General features: G+C 39.3%; 1 protein-coding gene across 3 annotated transcripts in view; it reads left to right on the forward strand.

The window, feature by feature from the left end:
- Nucleotides 1-18,674, forward strand: part of nedd4l (NEDD4 like E3 ubiquitin protein ligase) — a 464,330-nt gene that overhangs the window by 212,200 nt on the left and 233,456 nt on the right. For all 3 annotated transcript variants that reach the window (XM_060852432.1, XM_060852504.1, XM_060852582.1), the window contains one exon: nucleotides 1,246-1,299. In XM_060852432.1, coding sequence (XP_060708415.1) covers nucleotides 1,246-1,299 — 54 coding nt within the window. The remainder of the gene's footprint in view (nucleotides 1-1,245; nucleotides 1,300-18,674) is intronic.

Below are 18,674 nucleotides of genomic sequence, written 5' to 3' on the forward strand. Positions count from 1 at the left end.
AGCTCACTGTCACTTCTTCCTGACTGCTCTACACGGTGAGCTGCTTATGTTCTTTCAGATGAAAATAAATTAGAATTGAGTGATGTGATGAGACCGTTCACTTTTTTTAAACTCTTGCTGTAAAGTTTATTTGCAACTTTTTTCCATATTGAATTGTATGTTACTGGGAATTTTAATAAATAATTGCTGGTTAATACAGAACCTCAAAATTGTTAAAAAGAAACAAGTAATCCAACATTTTCATCTAGCATTCAGCAGCTTGGAAACCAGAATACAGACTGAGCGTGTTAAAAGCTACATATATAAATGCTTAGGCAAAAAGAATGTGTGTGTCTGTGTGTTGTACCTCTTTCATGGAAAGAGAAGGCGTTATGAAGATTTGCAATCCCTTTTGCATTCCCCCATTGCAACATCCTGATCAAATTGGGTCTCCTTCCCTGCTCTGAGAAATAAGGTTGACGGCTAACCATTTTGCAGCACCTCCATGCCAACAATGGTCCAATCCATCAGTGCCCCCGTTCTCATGCTGTATAAAGTTGTATCCCACTTTTCAAATATCTTTTATTAGGATATAAAGTTATAATTACCAGTAAACCCAACTTCCTTTGCCCTAATTTTTAAAATATCATTTTCTTCAAGTTTGCTAATGATGATTAGCTTTTGATTCCTTTTGCATATCAGAATCTTAACTTGACCTTCTGTAAAATTTTAAAAGGTGAACCATAAACCCATTAGTTACTTCTTGGTTTTCTGCCTGTGGAAATTCTTCAACGTGATTGGTTATTTAGTCTATTCAGTGACTTTACTGTTGTTCCACACCAGTGATCCTCATGGTTGCCACCAAAACAAAATGGACGTTGGAAAAGTTGAAGTTTGTGCCACAGAGTTGGCTAGATCTCAAGGGATTGTATATGGACAGCCTCCTTTGAGGGCATGAATTAGCACAATTTTGCCACCCACTGCAAAATCCTGGTCACTGTGACTGGTATCGTTATCAATGTACTTATGATGGGGAGAAAGCTAACTCAATGGTACTATATTGAAGAATGTTCTCATGAGGAGCCAAAAAGGGTAAGTATTCTTAGTCATGAATTTTGAAAACAAACATTCACCAATACATATCAGTGCAAACTACTCTTCTAGAAGTGTCAATGTTTGAATTTGTCTGTTCCCCAAACAGCAGGATGGAGTGGTTGCTAAGTGTTTAATTGAATCCAGCACTAATATAAATCACTTAAATTGCAGGTCAATCCCCAGAATCATAGGCTGCTGTTTGAAGTGTTTGATGAAAACCGACTGGTGAGTACAAGTGAATAAATTTACTGCTTCTATTGTTAATTGATTTGGAAAGAATAATTAATTTATCTGAAAATACCTTGCCACTTGTTTTCATTGCCAATTCCCCGACAGGTTTGTGCTTTACTCTGTTCTTTGTTTGGTCATAAATATTGCACTGTTTATATGAGAATAACATCTAATAATAATGATGCCTATACATCGATCTATGATGAAAAATTAAGCTGTTGGAAAATGAACTGCAGCACACTGGTAGTTAGATTGTCAAAAGAGTGATTTGGTGTGACTTTAAAGGAGCACTGTTTTCTAATAAGTTATTTGCCACAGAATCCATTAATTAAATTGCACTAGTGTGCCAGGTAAGTTTGTGTTGGAAGTTCTGTACACTTTTGAAACACAAGTGTCATGCCAGTTCTGTTTTGTGTGCATATCGCCACTTAGTCTGTGTCACTGACTATATAGAAACACATTAAGGGTGGCTCAATCAATGCTTTTTTTAAATGAAAGAAAGTCTTTTGGGTCATTTGGAATTAAACTGTAGTTTGTTTTGCCAATTTTATATTGATATTTGGTTCAGTTGCAAAACATTATCATGGGAATAGACTTGTACATAATCTCTCGAACTAAAATGTTAAGTAGATCAGGATGACCTTTAGTCTTGGAGTTAAAATTACTTAGCTTTGGTTTTGGTTTATGCTGGACAAGAATTGCTATCCTAGATATGTGAACCCTTCATCCCAGGGCAGTTTGAAAGCTGTGCTGTAGCTGAGATCTTAGAGCCAAGTGTTTTTCTTTATCACAAGTGCAACACTACTGTTGTCCTGTCAACTCTGTCCCAGCAGCGAAGAATAAAAATAGAATCAACAAAATCTCTCTTCCTTTATTTCAAATTGAAAATCAACTTTGTTTCTTATTAATGTGACGTACATAAAATGTAATTTAAACAACTATCCAGTATCATTAATTTGTCCAGCATTAACATTGCTCAAATTAATCAAACCCACCGCCAATGCTAATTGTTTAATTAATAGCTAGTTCTATACTTTAAGAAATGTCTGACAAGACTGGCTCTTAAGGGATTTAAGTAACATTGGATGCTGATGTTGAAATACTGTGATTTTTCTTTTGGGAAAATTAAAAGAAATAAATCACAACCTCTAACCATTTGGCTACTTTAAGCACAGATAAGTGAGGAATATTCTTTAATAAAGAATAACAGTGGTTTCACATTGTTTCAAAGCGACTGGTATTTTATGTCATGCAGCATGTGTTGTACCCAGAATAAAGTGTCACTCTAACTGTTATGTATGACACTGACCTGAGTCATATTTTGGGAAAGGGTTCTTTAATACTCAAATGTTATAACCTTACTGGCAGAATTCTGCCAGTATCAGTAAATGTGTATATGTGAAGCTCCCTTAGAACTATTAGTATGTGACTTACAGCCTTTGAATCATATGGGTACCATGCGAACATTAGAACGTGTCATTTAGGAGCGTGAGTGGGCCGTTTGCTCCCCCACTACAAAACAAAACCCTGAGCCTGCCCCAACACTCAATAAGAGTGTGACTGATCTGAATCCTCCACATTCCTAACAATTATCAGTCATTTTTTTTACTCCTTTGCTAAGTAGGAATCTTTCTATGTCTGGCTAAAACGTATTCAAAGTTTTGCTTTCATTGCATGTTGTGAGAGATTCAAAAACTCAAGAGTCCGAGAGAAAATAAAACACCAAATCTTATCATAAATGAACAACTGCTTATTTATAAATGATGACTCCTAGTTCTAGATTTTCAGTAGGATACATCCTTTTCACGTCCACCTGTCAAGACCTCTGAAGAATTTATGTTTCAATCAAATTGCCTCTTACTCTTCTAAACTCCAACAGATTGCAGGATTAGCTTGTCTAACCTTTCCTTATAAAATATTCTACTCATTACAGCTATTAATCCAGGAAACCTTCACTGCACTGCCTACAATGTAAATGCATCCTTAAATAGTGACTGTTATTGATCATAGTTCTGTAGATTCAGTCTCCACTAAATCCCTGTATAATTGAAGCATAACCTCTCTCCTGTGGTGTTCAATTCCTCTTGTAGCAACTGATAAAATTGTTTAACATATTTCCCAACAGTAAGTTTGTTAGCTTTCTCAATTACTTGTTGTACCAGTGCAAGTCTTTACTGTTTACTATAATTAGAATCGTAGAGTCATAGAAATGTACAGCGTGGATCAACTTAGTTACGAGAGTCAATCCAATTGTTTACTAGTCCTGATTAATTATAAAACTCACCTCCGGTGTAAGTATGTTTTCACAAGTTTTGCAGAATTTAAATTTATCAAAATGTATACAAAAGAATTGATACTTAAAGTGGTAGATTGCAGATTATCCGAATTGGGATACGAGTTTGTGACAGGTGTTAAGTGAACACAGTGCTGTTGGTCAGTTCTGTTGATTGAAGTTCTTCTGTCGTCCATCTTCCTTTTTATGAAGCAAACGACTGAGAACCAGGCCTTACCAGTTATTAATACTTTTTTTATTTTTTTAATAGGTATTTTTATTGAAAGAAAAAAAATAGATTTTTTAACATTTTTAATTAATACTTTCTAATCTACCTGTTCAGAGATATTATTACATACCTTCTGGAGCAGACAGAATTTGAACCCAAGCTTTCTGGCTGAAAGACAAGGACTCTGCGATTGTGCCACAATATCCTACTCCAACACCTCTCCACCTTAGGAGCTTCTGTTTAAAAGATGGTCTTTATAACACAAACCTTCTAACCCAGAAATAGAAACGCTATGATTGTACCAAACAATCCCCAATCATGCTTTTTAGTTATTTTTTTCAATTAACCTGATGAGAGAAGATATTACCTGCCTTGAGAGCAGGTGAGATTTGAACTCTGTGGTAGGGACATGAAACACGAAGCCACAAGAACCTCACTCACAATCTCATTCACTTCCTACTGTCTCCCGATTACTTTCCTAAGATGATAGTTATTCATGAAACTGTGCTCTTTAATGTTTCTATAACTTTTATAACTTCACACTAATATCTTCTTTACATATTAGTTCAAAATAGGAAAATGTTGTCATGTTTTATGATTGATACTCTGCGCTTATTGCTTAATTTTCTCAATTAATCAGAATTTCTCTTTAGGTCAAACACCTTATTGATAACTTCATTTTTAGAAGGCAGTTTGTTTTTACTAGTGGATGTTTGTCCTTGGAAGTTGCCTATTTTTTACTGAATAAGTGTTTCAGTAGTAAAGTTGCACATGACCCTAAAACTAAACAATTTAAAACGAATGCAGAAAATTGTGAAGTCATTCATACTTAAAATCACAGTGTATGTATAAAATATTAATGTATTGTGACAACTAGTGTGAAAAGACCAGGCAAAAAAATCATGTGGGCTTGCTCATTCAACCTGGAAAGACTACAAGGTCTGATTCTGTGACATGAAGCGAAGTGTAGTAGAAGCTGAACACATTCTCAAAAAGGTATGATTACAAGCTCGGCCAGTCGTGTGGTGTGTATGTACCCTAAATTTACTACAACTAAACAGATGCTAAGTTATCACTTGCTTAAACAACACACAGTAACTAACAAATTAAACTACGACTTTAATAGACACTGACTTCCCTACACCTGCATGCAGACATTTTGCCATTCATGCAATAGACCTTCTGCATCTGGGTTCTGCAGACTTAACACATTCAGTAATTACTTCTCTTATTCTTCCTGCAAAAATGGACAAATTTGTACTTTCCCATATTATGCTCCATTTCCCATTATTTACCTGTTCATTTAAACTGTTTATATTCTGTTGTAGCTATCTGATATCCTTGGCACATCTTAGTTTTTGACCTATCTTTGTGTAATGATGGATGTGAAATGTGTTGTGAGAATCTGAGACTGGTAGCCTGAGTATAAAACTGTTTGTTTGTTTCTGTTATTTAATTTTCAATTCCTCTGAACTATTTATGTTTAGTTTTCATTTATGTTATCCACTGAATACCTTTCGTAAGTGTCCTTCGCCCCCTCCCACCCAATCTTAATTTCCGTCACTTTTATCATCTAGGGACCTCTGCGTCTGCTTACCCTACTTTTCCCTTCGTGAAAATAAACCTTCACTGTACTTGAAGTATCCTTTTTTTAAAACCAGACTATTATTGAGGTACACTTTTGCCTGCTAATCTGAGGTTCATTTTTGTTTTTCTGGACCAGATCTATCCTTACTTTGTTAAATTTGGCTTTTCCTAGTTAATAGTTCTTACTCTGGATTGCTCCTTAATGGCTATTGCAACTGCTGTCTTATCTGCTACAAAGACAGAAATTACTGGCAAAACTCAGGAAGTTGGGCACCATCTGTGGGAAACAAGCAGAATCATTGCTTCAAGTCCAATGACTCATCATCAGAAATGTTAGCAGCTTGGGGAAAAAATTGATGCTGAAACTGAAGTGGGGGACGTGGGAGCTGAAAGGTGAGCAGTTAGCTAGAGACCGAACTCGGAGAGAGAGAGAGAGAGAGGGAGGGAGAGAGAGAGAGATGAAAGGGGTAGTGAAACCACAAAGTAATGGCTAGCAGGCCAGGATAGAAGAAAAGCTGAATAAAAGATGATAAAGCAATATTTTCTGATTGGTGTGATATGACAACTGATGCCTTAAGTAATTTGTGATGAGACCTGAGATTTTTAGCAAAAGTATTAATGATTTGGATGAAGGAGTAGAGTTGTTTCTCCAAGTTAGCAGATGTACTGAATTAAGTATCGGGAAGGTTGTATGGTGCAGCAGTGATAAATATGCAAATATAATGATATTGACCAATGTAAACTTTTCTGCATTTAGTGATTAATGAGGCAGACAAAGCAAATGCTCGTATCTGTTTCCAAAGCTAGTCCCAGACAGGTTGCCAGATGCTGTACAGTTAGAGGGATGTGCCTTGTGTGCATAGCATGGCTCACCAGGAGACTCTCCGATTCTTCTAGAGACATGTTGGAAGGTATACTGGGCAATAATCAACCTGTCAGCCAAGTTACGAATGTGCGTTACATTGCCATGAAGATATTCAATAGGATGATGGAATCAGAAACACGAGCTTTTTTAAACTACAGTTTGCTTTTCCTAGGATCAATACCTTTCTCTTTCAAATTGTCTTTTAATTGAAAACATTAAAAATTGGCAATGCCAATATATGGGATATTCTAACTATAAGACATTGGAGTGGAAACAAAAGTGGTAGGTCAACTAATCAGGCTATCTCTCGAAGATGACATTGAGTTAGCAAGGTGCAAAGGCAGAGAGCAAAAGGGATTGGGACTTTATTATGTGGTTAGCAATGGCATATTGCTGATTTATGTGCAGTCAAAATAAACGGGCAGCCTATACTCTTAAGTCAATCAAAAGCACATGGGTTGTTTACAGTACAAACCTTACTGGAGACATCAGTGGGGCAAAGAGCAATTAATTGATCAATAATCAGCCACAGGAAATAATAATGTGCTCAAGTGATGTGGTGTGGTTGTATGTGTTGTGTGAATTACAGGGGTAATCATACATTACATTACATATCAAAAGTGAAATAGTTTGCCTGCTGGAAATCTGAAATAAGAACAAAATTATTCAGGTTACTTGGAGCAATTTGGGTGGGCCTGATAAGGCGGGAGAAAGTTAGTTCATGTTCTGGGTCAATAATGTTTTCATTTGCTGTGATTTACAGGCCCTATAGCCTCATAGCAGTAGCTAGAAAAATTCTGGAATCTATTATTAAGGAGATCATTGAACATAGCAAAACAAATAGAGAAGTGGAGAGATGGAGGGAACATATTCCATAACTTTGGGTCCAGGTAGCTTAAGATGTGGCTTCCAGTTGTGAAATGATTAAAACTGGGGTTGCATAAGAGGACAGAACTAGAGATTTGGTGTTTCTGATAATTATGGAGCTGAAAGATTTCAGTGTTAGAAAGGGATAAAGCAGCAGAGGGATTTCAACAAAACCTTTGATAGAGTCCCATGTGGAATCTTATCAAGACGCATGGGATACAAGATAGTTTGATAAAGTGGATTCAAAATTGGCTCAGTTGTAGGAGATAGAGGCCGATGTCAGAAGGCTGCTTAAGTGACTGGAAGGCTGTGTCCAGTGACGTACCGCAGGAGTATGCGCTGGGTCCCCTACTATTTGTCATTTATATTAATTACATAGATGACTGTGCAGAGGGTTGGATTAGTAAGTTTGCAGATGACACAAAGATTGTGAGATTGTTAACAGTGGGGTTGAGTGTCCTGGGCTACAGGAAGATATAAATGAGGTAGTCAAATGCGTAGCTAAGTGGCAGATTGAATTCAATCCTAAAAAGTGTTGGGGTAGATACACTTTGGAAGGAGTCATTTGACAAGAGAGAATGCAACGAATATCATGACACGAGGAAGTTCTGTCAAACAAAGGGATCGTAGCACGTTTGTCTACAGATCTGTGAAAGAGGAAGGACATGCTAGTAGTTAGTGTGCAAAAGGCATGTGAGACACTTACCTTTATCAATCAAGACATCGATTACAAAACTAGGGAAGTCATGATGGGATCATGCTTGGGTGAAACCACAGCTAGAGTACTGTGTGTAGTCCTGACATCACGTTATTGGAAAGATGTGATTCCCCTTCAAAGTAGTATGCAGAGGAGATTCATCAGGATGCTGCTTGGGATGGAAAGTTTAAATTCGGAGGGAAGGTTGACAGGCTTGAGTTGTTTTCATTGCGCCTCAGTCTTCTCTGCTCCAATCTGATTGAGGTGTGTAAGTTTGAAAAAAATGGACAGAGTGGATAAGGAGCAGCTGTTCCCTTTAGTTGAAGGGAGTCACAAGGGGACATGAATTCAGGGTAAGGGCAAGGATGTTTAAGGGGGAAATGTGAGGGAAAACGTTTTTAGCTGGGGGGTGGTGATGGTCTGGAATGCGCTATCTGGGAGAGTGTGGAGACAAGTTGGCTCACATCTTTTTGAAAAGTACCTGGATAAGTACTTGGTACGTCAGAACACCCAAGGCTATGGGTCAAGTGGCTGTTTCTGCTGTTGTCTTGTGACTGTGTTGATGCTGAGTGTTCCATCCAGTTTCATTTCTTTGTTCAGATTTTGTAACAATTGCTACAACTGAGTGGCATGCTAGGCTATTTCAGAAGTAGATGAAAATCAGTCACGTTGCTGTGGCTCTGGAATCACTTGTAGGCCAGACCAGATGAGAATGGCAGATTTCCTACCCTGAGGAACATTTGTGAGGTGGAATGTGGTGATTTTATTGATAGTGTGAAAGAGATTGATAACTCATCTCAGGGTCAAATGTAACACAACAAAATGAGAGAGTTGACTGGTTTAATCTGTCCGGAAGCTGGAGGAGAATTAGTTAAGTAGTTGGTAGATAAGTAAGAGTTCGAAGTGAGAACTGAAAATGATGTCCTTAGTCTTCCCAACATTTTAATGGAAGAAATTATTGCTCAACCCATACTTATATTCAGACAAATGGTCTGAGATTTGAGCAACAGTGAATGAGCTGTGAGAGGTGATGGAAAGGTAAAACTGGATGTCATGAGCGAACATGTGAAACTTGCAGTGTGATTGAAACAGTGTTTTTAAAGTGGAGGAGTATCTGTGGCGGAGTTCCTAAAGATCGGGACCAGGATATGTGTTGATAAACTCAGTTTGAGTGTAAAGGGTACACTTTCAAAATTTGCAAGTCGCACACAGTTTTGAAATACTGGGAACTATGAGGAAGATAGTGATAGACATCAACAGAGTGTAACAATGACGTAAGGCAAGTTGTAGATGAAATTTCATGTTTAGAAATGTGAAGTGATCTATTTCACCCAGTGACATCAAGAGATATGTAAGTCAGTCAGGAAAGTGTTATTGAATGTTGGAGCAGGCTTGATGAGCTGAATGAGCAATTTCTATTTTCATGTTTCAGTGCGTCCTTCCGATGTTCCCATGAATGAATTAAAAAAAAGAGCTTTTATGCAAGGCAGTGTATCTTCAGAATCTAAGTTTTTTTTAATTCATTCATGGGGTGAAGGCATTGCTGGCTGGGCCAGCATTTTTTGCCCAACCCAGGGGGCAGTTAAGAGTCAAATGCCTTGCTGTGGTTTTGAGTTACATTTAGTCCAGAGCAGGCAAGAATAGAAACTTTTCTTCCCTGAAGGACATTAATGAACCAGATGTTTTTTTCCAATGGTTTAATGGTCATCATCAGACTCTTAATTCCCGATTTTTATTGAATACGCATCCCACCATCTGCCATGGTGAGAATCAAATCCAGGTTCCCAGAATATTTCCTGGCTCTCTGGATTAACAGTCCAGTGATAAATACCATTAGATTGTTATGTTCCCATAAAAAGTGAAAGATTCAATTTGATTTTGTACCAACCGGGAGAAGTTACAATGTGCAAATTATAAATCTGAATGTACTGTATAATGACTTGTCTTTCTGGGGTTAAAATACAGAGAGAACCTTAACTGGCCCATACAAATTCTTGACTCTCTCGCCCACAGTCCTCTTGTGTTATAGTATCAGTTTGAGCTTTTGACAGCTAGTTTTAGGCTTACCTTTTCTTTGATGTAAAAATAGAAAATATTGGAAATACTTAGTTGGTCTGGCAGCACCTATGGAGAGAGCAACACAGTCTCAGGTCAGTAATCTTTTGTCAGACCTTGCTGCTGAATTTTCTTTTGTCTTGTGTGGAGAGTTTTCTTTTATAATAGCACTTTATTGTCACATGTATCTTTACAGTCATTGCATTTAACATGTTATTATAATAATATTCTGCTTTATTAGGGCAGAGTTCAGTTAGTTTTAATTATATTATGATGTCTTCATTTAAATGAGAATGCAAAAGGTTTCTGTGTGAGTGCTTTAATTATCTAAGTTATAGAGCCATAGTTTTTTCAGTTTTGTTTGAAAACTTTTAGCAGTGATACTAGTGAAATAACTGCAACTCCCATTTTAATTTGTGTTCACCAAGTATTACTGCTGCAGCTTTCTTCAAACGTTTCAGGAATTGACTGAAAAATTAAATTGGTTACCTATGCAAAACCAAAGCTATTGTATCAATGTTAATAATTTTAAGTGGCTTTTGAGTAATAGTGCATCACTGGCTCTGAAACCCATGACAATATATTTTACAGAATTTGTTTTATGGGAAGTTAAGTGTAGATCAATATAATTTGTCTTGCCCTTCAAATGATCCTGTAGCATATCTTACTAATTCTCACTATCTGTACTTGCATGTAAAAGAAATAGCTTGTAATTTGTTTAATGACTTTCATAACCACAGGGATGTATTAACGTGTTTTACAGCCAATTGAACACACTTGCAGTATAGCTACTCTTGTAATTGCAATAAAAGCTGTATTCACTTATTGCAGAGTAAGCTCCATAAACAGAGATATCTAAAGCATTTGTGCTTGCATTACAGACACAGACAAGTTCTGTGTTAATGACCCATCTTATTGGATTTGCCATCTCTATCAGCCTGACCACCATAGGCTGGAGGCAACAGTGCACTGCTGTCAGAAAATTAATAACATGGGCATCAAATTTTCCACAAAGGCAGCTGTTGCAATCAGCACCTTACTGCTGACCTCTGAACGTGTGTGCCTGGTGGATCATAAACGTCACTATAACAAGCACTCGTGAAGTAGGGTCTGTTCCACCTGGAAGCATTGTGACTAATGTGACAAAAATAACCAAGTAATACATGACCTTATTGAATTTGAGCAGACTGGTTTTTACAGACGAGAAGATTCACTGCGCATTAAGAAAAGCATCAATACTATAGGCATCCAAAGACAACTCGACAGCATAAAATCTGTAATGTAAAGAACAAATGTTGGGTAAAAAGAAATCTCTTTTGGGTAAAAAGAGATCCATATCTCTGACATTAAGGGCATGTATGGTTCCTTCAGTGATGTTAAGACAATCTGTGGCCCAGTATTTAAGGTGATACTTCACTCAGTCAAGAATGAAGCAGAGTTCGTCAAGTACAGTGAGGCAGTCAATGCTCACTGGAGAGGGTGTTTTGAGTATAGGTAACTCCTGAACTGGAACAGTCTTTGACTTGATGCCCATTACTCAATTCATTAATACACTCGCAGCCCAGTCTCATCATCACCTGAATTCAGTTGAAGGATCCATTTTGCAGCTTAACAACAATGAAGCTTCTGGAGTGGGTGGATTCCATGCCGAAGTTCTCGAACACAATGGAGGTATTGTTCTTGCACACTGTGACTGCATATTCCTCTGCGTGAACATTTTAATAGATCTTAAGGATGCTGCGACCATGACTGTATTCAGGAGGGAAGACAATGATGACATCTATAGCAGGATCTCCCTGCTATCTGTCACAGGGATGGTTCTGGCAATGATCCTGCTAAGTTGACTCCTTGTATTTGCCAAAGAGCTGCTGAGAGTCATAGTTTGTGCCCATTTGAAAGGCACCACAGACACAATCTTTATAAAGTGGAATGAATAATACCAATGATCTGTAAGGCTTTTTTGTTGGATAATAGAAGCTTTTGATTTTGTCAACTCCGGAATCTATTCCATGAATGTGCCACCAATGAAAACTGCAGTTAAACAGAACTATGTCCCCATACGAACCAACTTTTCCTTTTCCTTGCTGCAATACTTCACCTCAGCACCAGCAAATCACCCCCTGGGCAAGAGGATAATTAGCATAACAGACAGGACACCTTCCATTCAAATCAAAAATCACTCTGCTCTCCATCATGGAATCGCAGTGTGCAAGTAATGACTGTGTGTGGGCTGACTTAGAAACTGAGCTCCAGATCATTGCTGATTCCCTTCTGAAGCATTTCGTGAATAGCTGAGGTTGTCTTCAAAGTAGCTCCCACTGCTATCTCCACCAGTGATGAGATCCTGGAAAGCTTGGGACACTTGCTATATTGTGGAAGCCGTCCTCTTGACAAAAGTAGACATGGATGATGAAATTTATTATCGTCTCCAATGTGCCAGCTCAACCTGCGGCCAACTGAGAGTATTTACAGACCATGATCACAAAGCAAGAATAACATAGTAGTTGACAGGACAGCAGGGATACCTGTGCCCCTGTATACTTCCTATGCTCGGGCAACTTCCAACAGGCATCCAACAGCATTGAATTATCAGGTTACCAATTCAATCCATCCTTGCCTTTGTCCTCTCCAACTGTAATTGTATCACAGCTCTCCCTTTCCCTTTAAAATTATTAAATATACATTCACCTGTCAGCTCCTCTGCAACTTCGGTCTGCTTTGTGTCTGTTACAACCCTTGTCTAATCATGAATTACATCTTCCATGATTGTGGTTTTGTAGTACCAACATTTTATATCATATCTGTTTCATTTGACATTTGCTATACAATGCTTTTCCAATATCTCCACTAAATATCCAAATCTGTGTGCTGTTAGCATTGCGAACATATTACGTTGAAGTTCAACTCTTACTATTTGGACAAAGCAGCATGTTTCCGCTGGAATTTTCTGAACCCCAATCCTTGGACCACTTCTCTTTGTAAGCTTAAAAAGTTGCTTATCTGTGTGTCATTTGTGGCACTGGTGTCCATTTTATGAAGGTCTGGATTCACCAAGTCACACTCCATGACTTGAGCACAAATAAATGGACTGTCCCCCTGTTGCTTCTCTGAGGGATGCCTACACATTTGAATATGCTGTCTGTTACCTCAGCTGATAAGACATGTGGCACTACTTGGAAGAAGGGCATTGGTTGGTTATCCTCTGTATCCTCACCAATATTTATTCCTCAGTTGACATAATTAAAAACGGGTGATCTGTTCATTATCCCATTCCTGTTTACAGTGTCTTGCTGTGTGCATATTAACTCACATTTCTATATAACTGCAATTCAGAAGAATAGTTGATTAACTGTAAAGTGCTTTAGAACATCTGGTGGTCCTCAAATGACATGTAAATGCACGTTCTTGTTTCCTTTTCCCCACAATAGCATTTTCAGCCATGTTATCAATATCTAAACTGGACAGTTGACTCCATATCTAACAATTCTGTTCATACCACAATGATTCTGTTCGCCGAGCTGGGAATTTGTGTTGCAGACATTTTGTCCCCTGTCTAGGTGACCTCCTCAGTGCTTGGGAGCCTCCTGTGAAGTGCTTCTGTGATCTTTCCTCCAGCATTTGTAGTGGCTTGTCTCTGCCGCTTCCGGTCGTCAATTCCAGCTGTCCGTTGCAGTGGCCGGTATATTGGGTCCAGGTCGATGTGCTTATTGATTGAATCTGTGAATGAGTGCCATGCCTCTAGGAATTCCCTGGCTGTTCTCTGTTTGGCTTGTCCTATCATAGTCGTGTTGTCCCAGTAGAATTCATGTTGCTTGTCATCTGCGTGTGTAGCTACAAAGGATAGCTGGTCATGTCGTTTCGTGACAACGGAACGAGGACATGCCACAACCCAAAGGACTAGCCACACTACCATACATCAAGAGCATTTCCGAACTGACAGCCAGACTACTGCGACCACTAGGACTCGTAACAGCACACAAACCAACAGCCACTCTCAGACAACAACTCAACAGGACGAAGGACCCAATACCCAGCATGAGCAAAACCAATGTAGTGTACAAAATCCCATGCAAGGACTGCACAAAACACTACATAGGACCATCAGGAAGACAGCTAACGATCCGCATCCATGAACACCAACTAGCCACAAAACTGGAACTGACAACAGGAAGCGGCAGATTCAAACCACTACAACTGCCGGAGGAAAGATCACAGAAGCGCTTCACAGGAGGCTCCCAAGCACTGAGGATGTTACCTAGACAGGGGACGAAACATCTGCAACACAAATTCTCAGCTCGGCGAACAGAACCACAACAACGAGCACCCAAGCTACAAATCTTTTCACAAACTTTGAATACCACAATGACTTGAATAGGCTGGGTCTGTTTTCCCTGGAGCATCGGAGGCTGAGGGGTGACCCTATAGAGGTTTATAAAATCATGAGGGGCATGGATAGGGAAAATAGGCAATGTCTTATCTCTTGGGTGAGGGAGTCCAGAACTAGAAGGCATAGGTTTATGGTGAGAGGGGAAAGATATAAAACAGACTGAAGGGCTAACTTTTTCATGCAGAGGGTGTTGGTGTCAGAGGAAGTGGGGGAGACTTGTACAATTGCAACATTTAAAAGGCATCTGGATGGGTATATGAACAGGGTCTGGAGGGATATGACCAGGTGTCGGCAGGTGCGACTAGTTGGGTTGGGATATCTGGCTGGCATGGATGAGTTGGACCGAAGGGTCTGTTTCCATGCTGTACATCTCTATGACTCTATGACTTGTTTAGATCTTGTATGAGTCCCTGTTTCTGTGACCTGAGTAATAGAAATGCCCATGCCGTTGTTTTTGGCATTTGAAGTAAGCTTTGCTCACTTGTCCTTGATTTCTTCTTCTTTCTTGCTGGCCATAACTTGCAAATTGAAAAATAAATCTACAACTTCAGGCTTATTGTCCACATCCACAGTGTTGCCTCTCCCTCGGCTGCTGTGCACCAAAGGCCTCAAAATATTTGCCACCTCTGTGCAACATTATTCCAACATTTGCCTGACCAGCTATCATGTATTAATTACAAATTTCCTATTGTCCAAAGTGCATTAATCTACATTGATATCTGTATAGAGCCCCGATCTCCTATTGTCTTGTCGTCTATGTTATTCACTATCTCCTGTCCTGATGCATTTGGTTTGTAACTTTGTCCTTGTTTCCAGTTCCCCTCCATTTCTTTGTGTATCTCTTACCTGTATAACCTCTTACAGGTGTACAAGTTCTCCTGCACATTGCAGTGTCCCTATTCCAGCCTCTAATGTAGCTGTTTTCCTCAATCTCCCTTTGGTAGGGCTATCCATTTCCTCGGCTTATTCCTCTCATACTCATTCCTTCATGTTATTTCTGCACTGTTATTGTTTTCTGCCTGCCTTGAAAAGAAATCTAACCCATTCCAAACCTGGCTTTCCGTCCGCTTCTTTCCAAACTTTAAAACAACTGGCAACAGCTTTTCCCCTTTTGGATATTTTAGACCCTTCTACCAGTTGTTGGTCAGTGAGAAAATATATCTTTGCAGAAAATTGATAATGCGTGAGACAAGCAGTTTTTGGGACTCTTTACAGCAATTTTAAAAATTATTTTATTAATACTGCAGTAGTGTATTACTTTATGCCAATTTTCCAAGAGGTATGAGTTATAAATAGTTGACCGTGTACTGCTCTTAATTGGCTATTATCGTGAAGTTTAAATAAAACCATATTTCTTCAGCTTTCCTCTGACTGAAAATGCATCTTTGGTAACTGTGTTTAAAGTTTTGCTCTCAGAGCAGCTATAAAACTGGATTTAGTGTAATCATTAAATTTGTTTTGGTTTTAGCTTATGGAAATAGAGATTTAGAAAACCAGCTCTCAAGCATTTAGACGAGTTACGTCAATATTTTACAGATTCTCTAAGCTCTCCAGAGCTTTTATAATTGCCTTTTCTTTCCCTCTTGCAAAATATTCTGCTATCGTGTGAGGAGATTTATTGTGGTAGATGGAGGCTGCCTTGGTCAGCTGCAAGTGCTTTCCCGCTGGGGCAGCTCTCTTTGATGGAAAAGGAGCAGCTGTGAAGGCACTGTTTCAGACACTTGCTGCCTTCGGGAAAAAATTGCTGCTGTGCATTGGAAGGGGAGTTGCATCACGTGACTGCTACCACCCTACCCCATGTCACACTGTGTAGTAGTACTGATTGCCTTTATCCAATCATGCCTGGAATGCCGCCTGTCACTTGGGCTATTTCTGCTATCTGTCGCTATCAAGCTTCAGTGCTAACAGTTTGGCAGATGGGACAGTTTTTTCTCGAGCTTACATCTTTGCTTTTTTTAAATATGCTTTTGGCAGTGTGATTTCCTCTTCTCGTATTTTAGACTGGGCTCTTGGTGTTAAACTATGGCCCATCGACTGCGCCTTTACTTTGGATCAAATAGGAGTCACACTGATCCCGAATCGGAGATGTTAGATGAAGAGAGAGAAAATGACATCTACATGACATTCCATACTTTGCCAAGGAGGAATGCCCCTCATCCTTTTCAGAATATGACTAGGCCTGTGTCTGATGCTGTGCTGCCTTTGCAAGATCAAACCTCCTTGAATCGCAGCTCTTCCATGTTCATTCCTCAGTTGCACAGTTTGGATTCACGACCCACCAGGAGCTCCTCAATGCAGATATCGTTGCAGCGCAACCCGCTGAATGGATGTGGTGATGCCAGTGTCTCGGATTCTCTAGAACAGGCATTACCAGACATAGGAATGGAAATTGGCAGCAGTGATGGTTTATTTTCTAGGAGCCATTCTCTTCCAAGTGTTCCTCTAAGCACAGATGATCCTCCATCCTATAATATGGCTGCATCAAAACAGGTTAATGGAAATTCCCCATCTAATTGTAGAATAAGTTCGCTTTCTCCTATGGGACAAAAAGCATGTACTGTTGGTCAAGAGGGATTAACAAATGGGTCTGCCTCTGATGTAAAGGTTGGAGATGTAACAATTCAACACCGCTCGCCGACAGAAGTAGATCAGATGCGGTTTTCATCTTTCACTCGTAATGGACGTCCGAAAACTCATGCCTCCGTGACTAGGCGCTGGTCTTTACAACATCAACCGTACATGTCGGGGAACATGGGGAAATCTTGCTTTGTCTTCCAGCTCCAGCAACAGTGTAAAGGTGTCCAGGACTCATGGCTGGGTTTTAAAAGTGGAAGAGCGTGCACAAAGGATGAGCATGCAGTTAGACATCCACATATACGACTGGGGCGAAGTGCCTCAGCCACCTTTCCAGTTAAAGGAAATGCTGAATATTTTGGTGTTGCTGAGAGAAGGGAACAAGTTGCAGGAACAGTAACTGGGGAAAACAATTCAGACATGCCTTGTGGCGCTTCATTGGAAGCGATGCCACAAACACAGTCCTGTAAGTTTAAGATCAGACAGGAGCGAAGTCAGAGACAACCACACTTTCGAATTCTTTTAACCCGAGGATCCGAACAGCAGAGTGAAGGCTCAATAAGGGATAATGCTTGTTGTACTCAGACAAGAATGAATTCAGTCACCAGAGAGGACTCCATGGTATGTAAGCAGTTCAAAAGCATATCTGTTACTTAGATGGTGTGTATGGGGATGCTATTTTGAGGCCGAAGGTGGATGGGGTGGGGTTTGGTGTGGGACCCAAATACAGTTGGTTTCAGAGGTGCAACATTTAAAATGAAGTCCTGACGGGGCTATACTTAAAGATTAATGGTTTTTAGTTTATTTTCTTAAAATGTGGTTTGTCTGTCTGAGGACTGTGTCTGCAGGAGCTGTCTTGATAGCTTTCTGAACAAGATACGTATAGTCAAGTAAGCTGTGTCATCAGTTTAGAAAACAGGCTTAAAATTGGTATTCAGTGCCTTTGTGTGCTCTTTCTATCGCAAAGTTTGGCAGAAAAAGAAGGTTCCTAACTGAAGTACAAATCTATATCACACAATGAATTTGTTTCTTCATGGTTTTCAGTTTGGTAGAAGAAACTGCAAGGTGTATTTTTTTTCATGAACTGTTTAAACATGTTTGCAGCTACAAGTTGGCTGAATTTAAAGCACCAAGCATATACTTTTTTCCCCTGAGTTTGTGTTTACTGTGTCTGATTGACGTAAGACATGATTTGTGGTCTGTCTTAGCAGGTGTTATTCCCTTATTCATCTCAAGTAAAGGCATTAATTATGGTGTCTATTGGCTCTGGCCCACAGACAGTTTGGGGCTGCAGATCATCTTCTGTTTCATTTTTCTTTTAAAAGGGACAGGTATATTATTTGAAGGATGTTTTTCACTTTGCAAGTTAATGGAAAACAAAATTGAACAGGGGGTATAACAAGCATGCAACTCAATCCCCCAATTCACACTTGGTGGATTCAGTTAGAGTGACCTCCATGGTGCTCAATGGCAAATACTAAGAGAAATTGGAAACAATATAAACTGAAGCAAAAACCAAGACGAGAGAGAGACTTTATGTCCCAAGGACCTTCATAGTCCTAAATCCATTGAATTGAATTAATATTCAGTACATTATATTAATTCTGTGAATGTTGAATGAAAAATAATAGTTTGTACTTCTGCTTCTCTGTAGTCACATGTATTGCAGGCACAGTCCATTTGTGCTGTTGTGTAACCCTGCTGTCTTAACTGGAAGCTGATGTGTTGGATCAGCCTGAGATTCTGTTAGGAGCCACCTAAATCCAGCAGAGGAAACATTGCCAGAGGAAACACTTATGCACAGCCAATCAACAACATGCCTTCCAGATCCTGGTG

Source organism: Hemiscyllium ocellatum, chromosome 1 (assembly GCF_020745735.1).
Source record: "Hemiscyllium ocellatum isolate sHemOce1 chromosome 1, sHemOce1.pat.X.cur, whole genome shotgun sequence".
NCBI lineage: Eukaryota > Metazoa > Chordata > Chondrichthyes > Orectolobiformes > Hemiscylliidae > Hemiscyllium > Hemiscyllium ocellatum.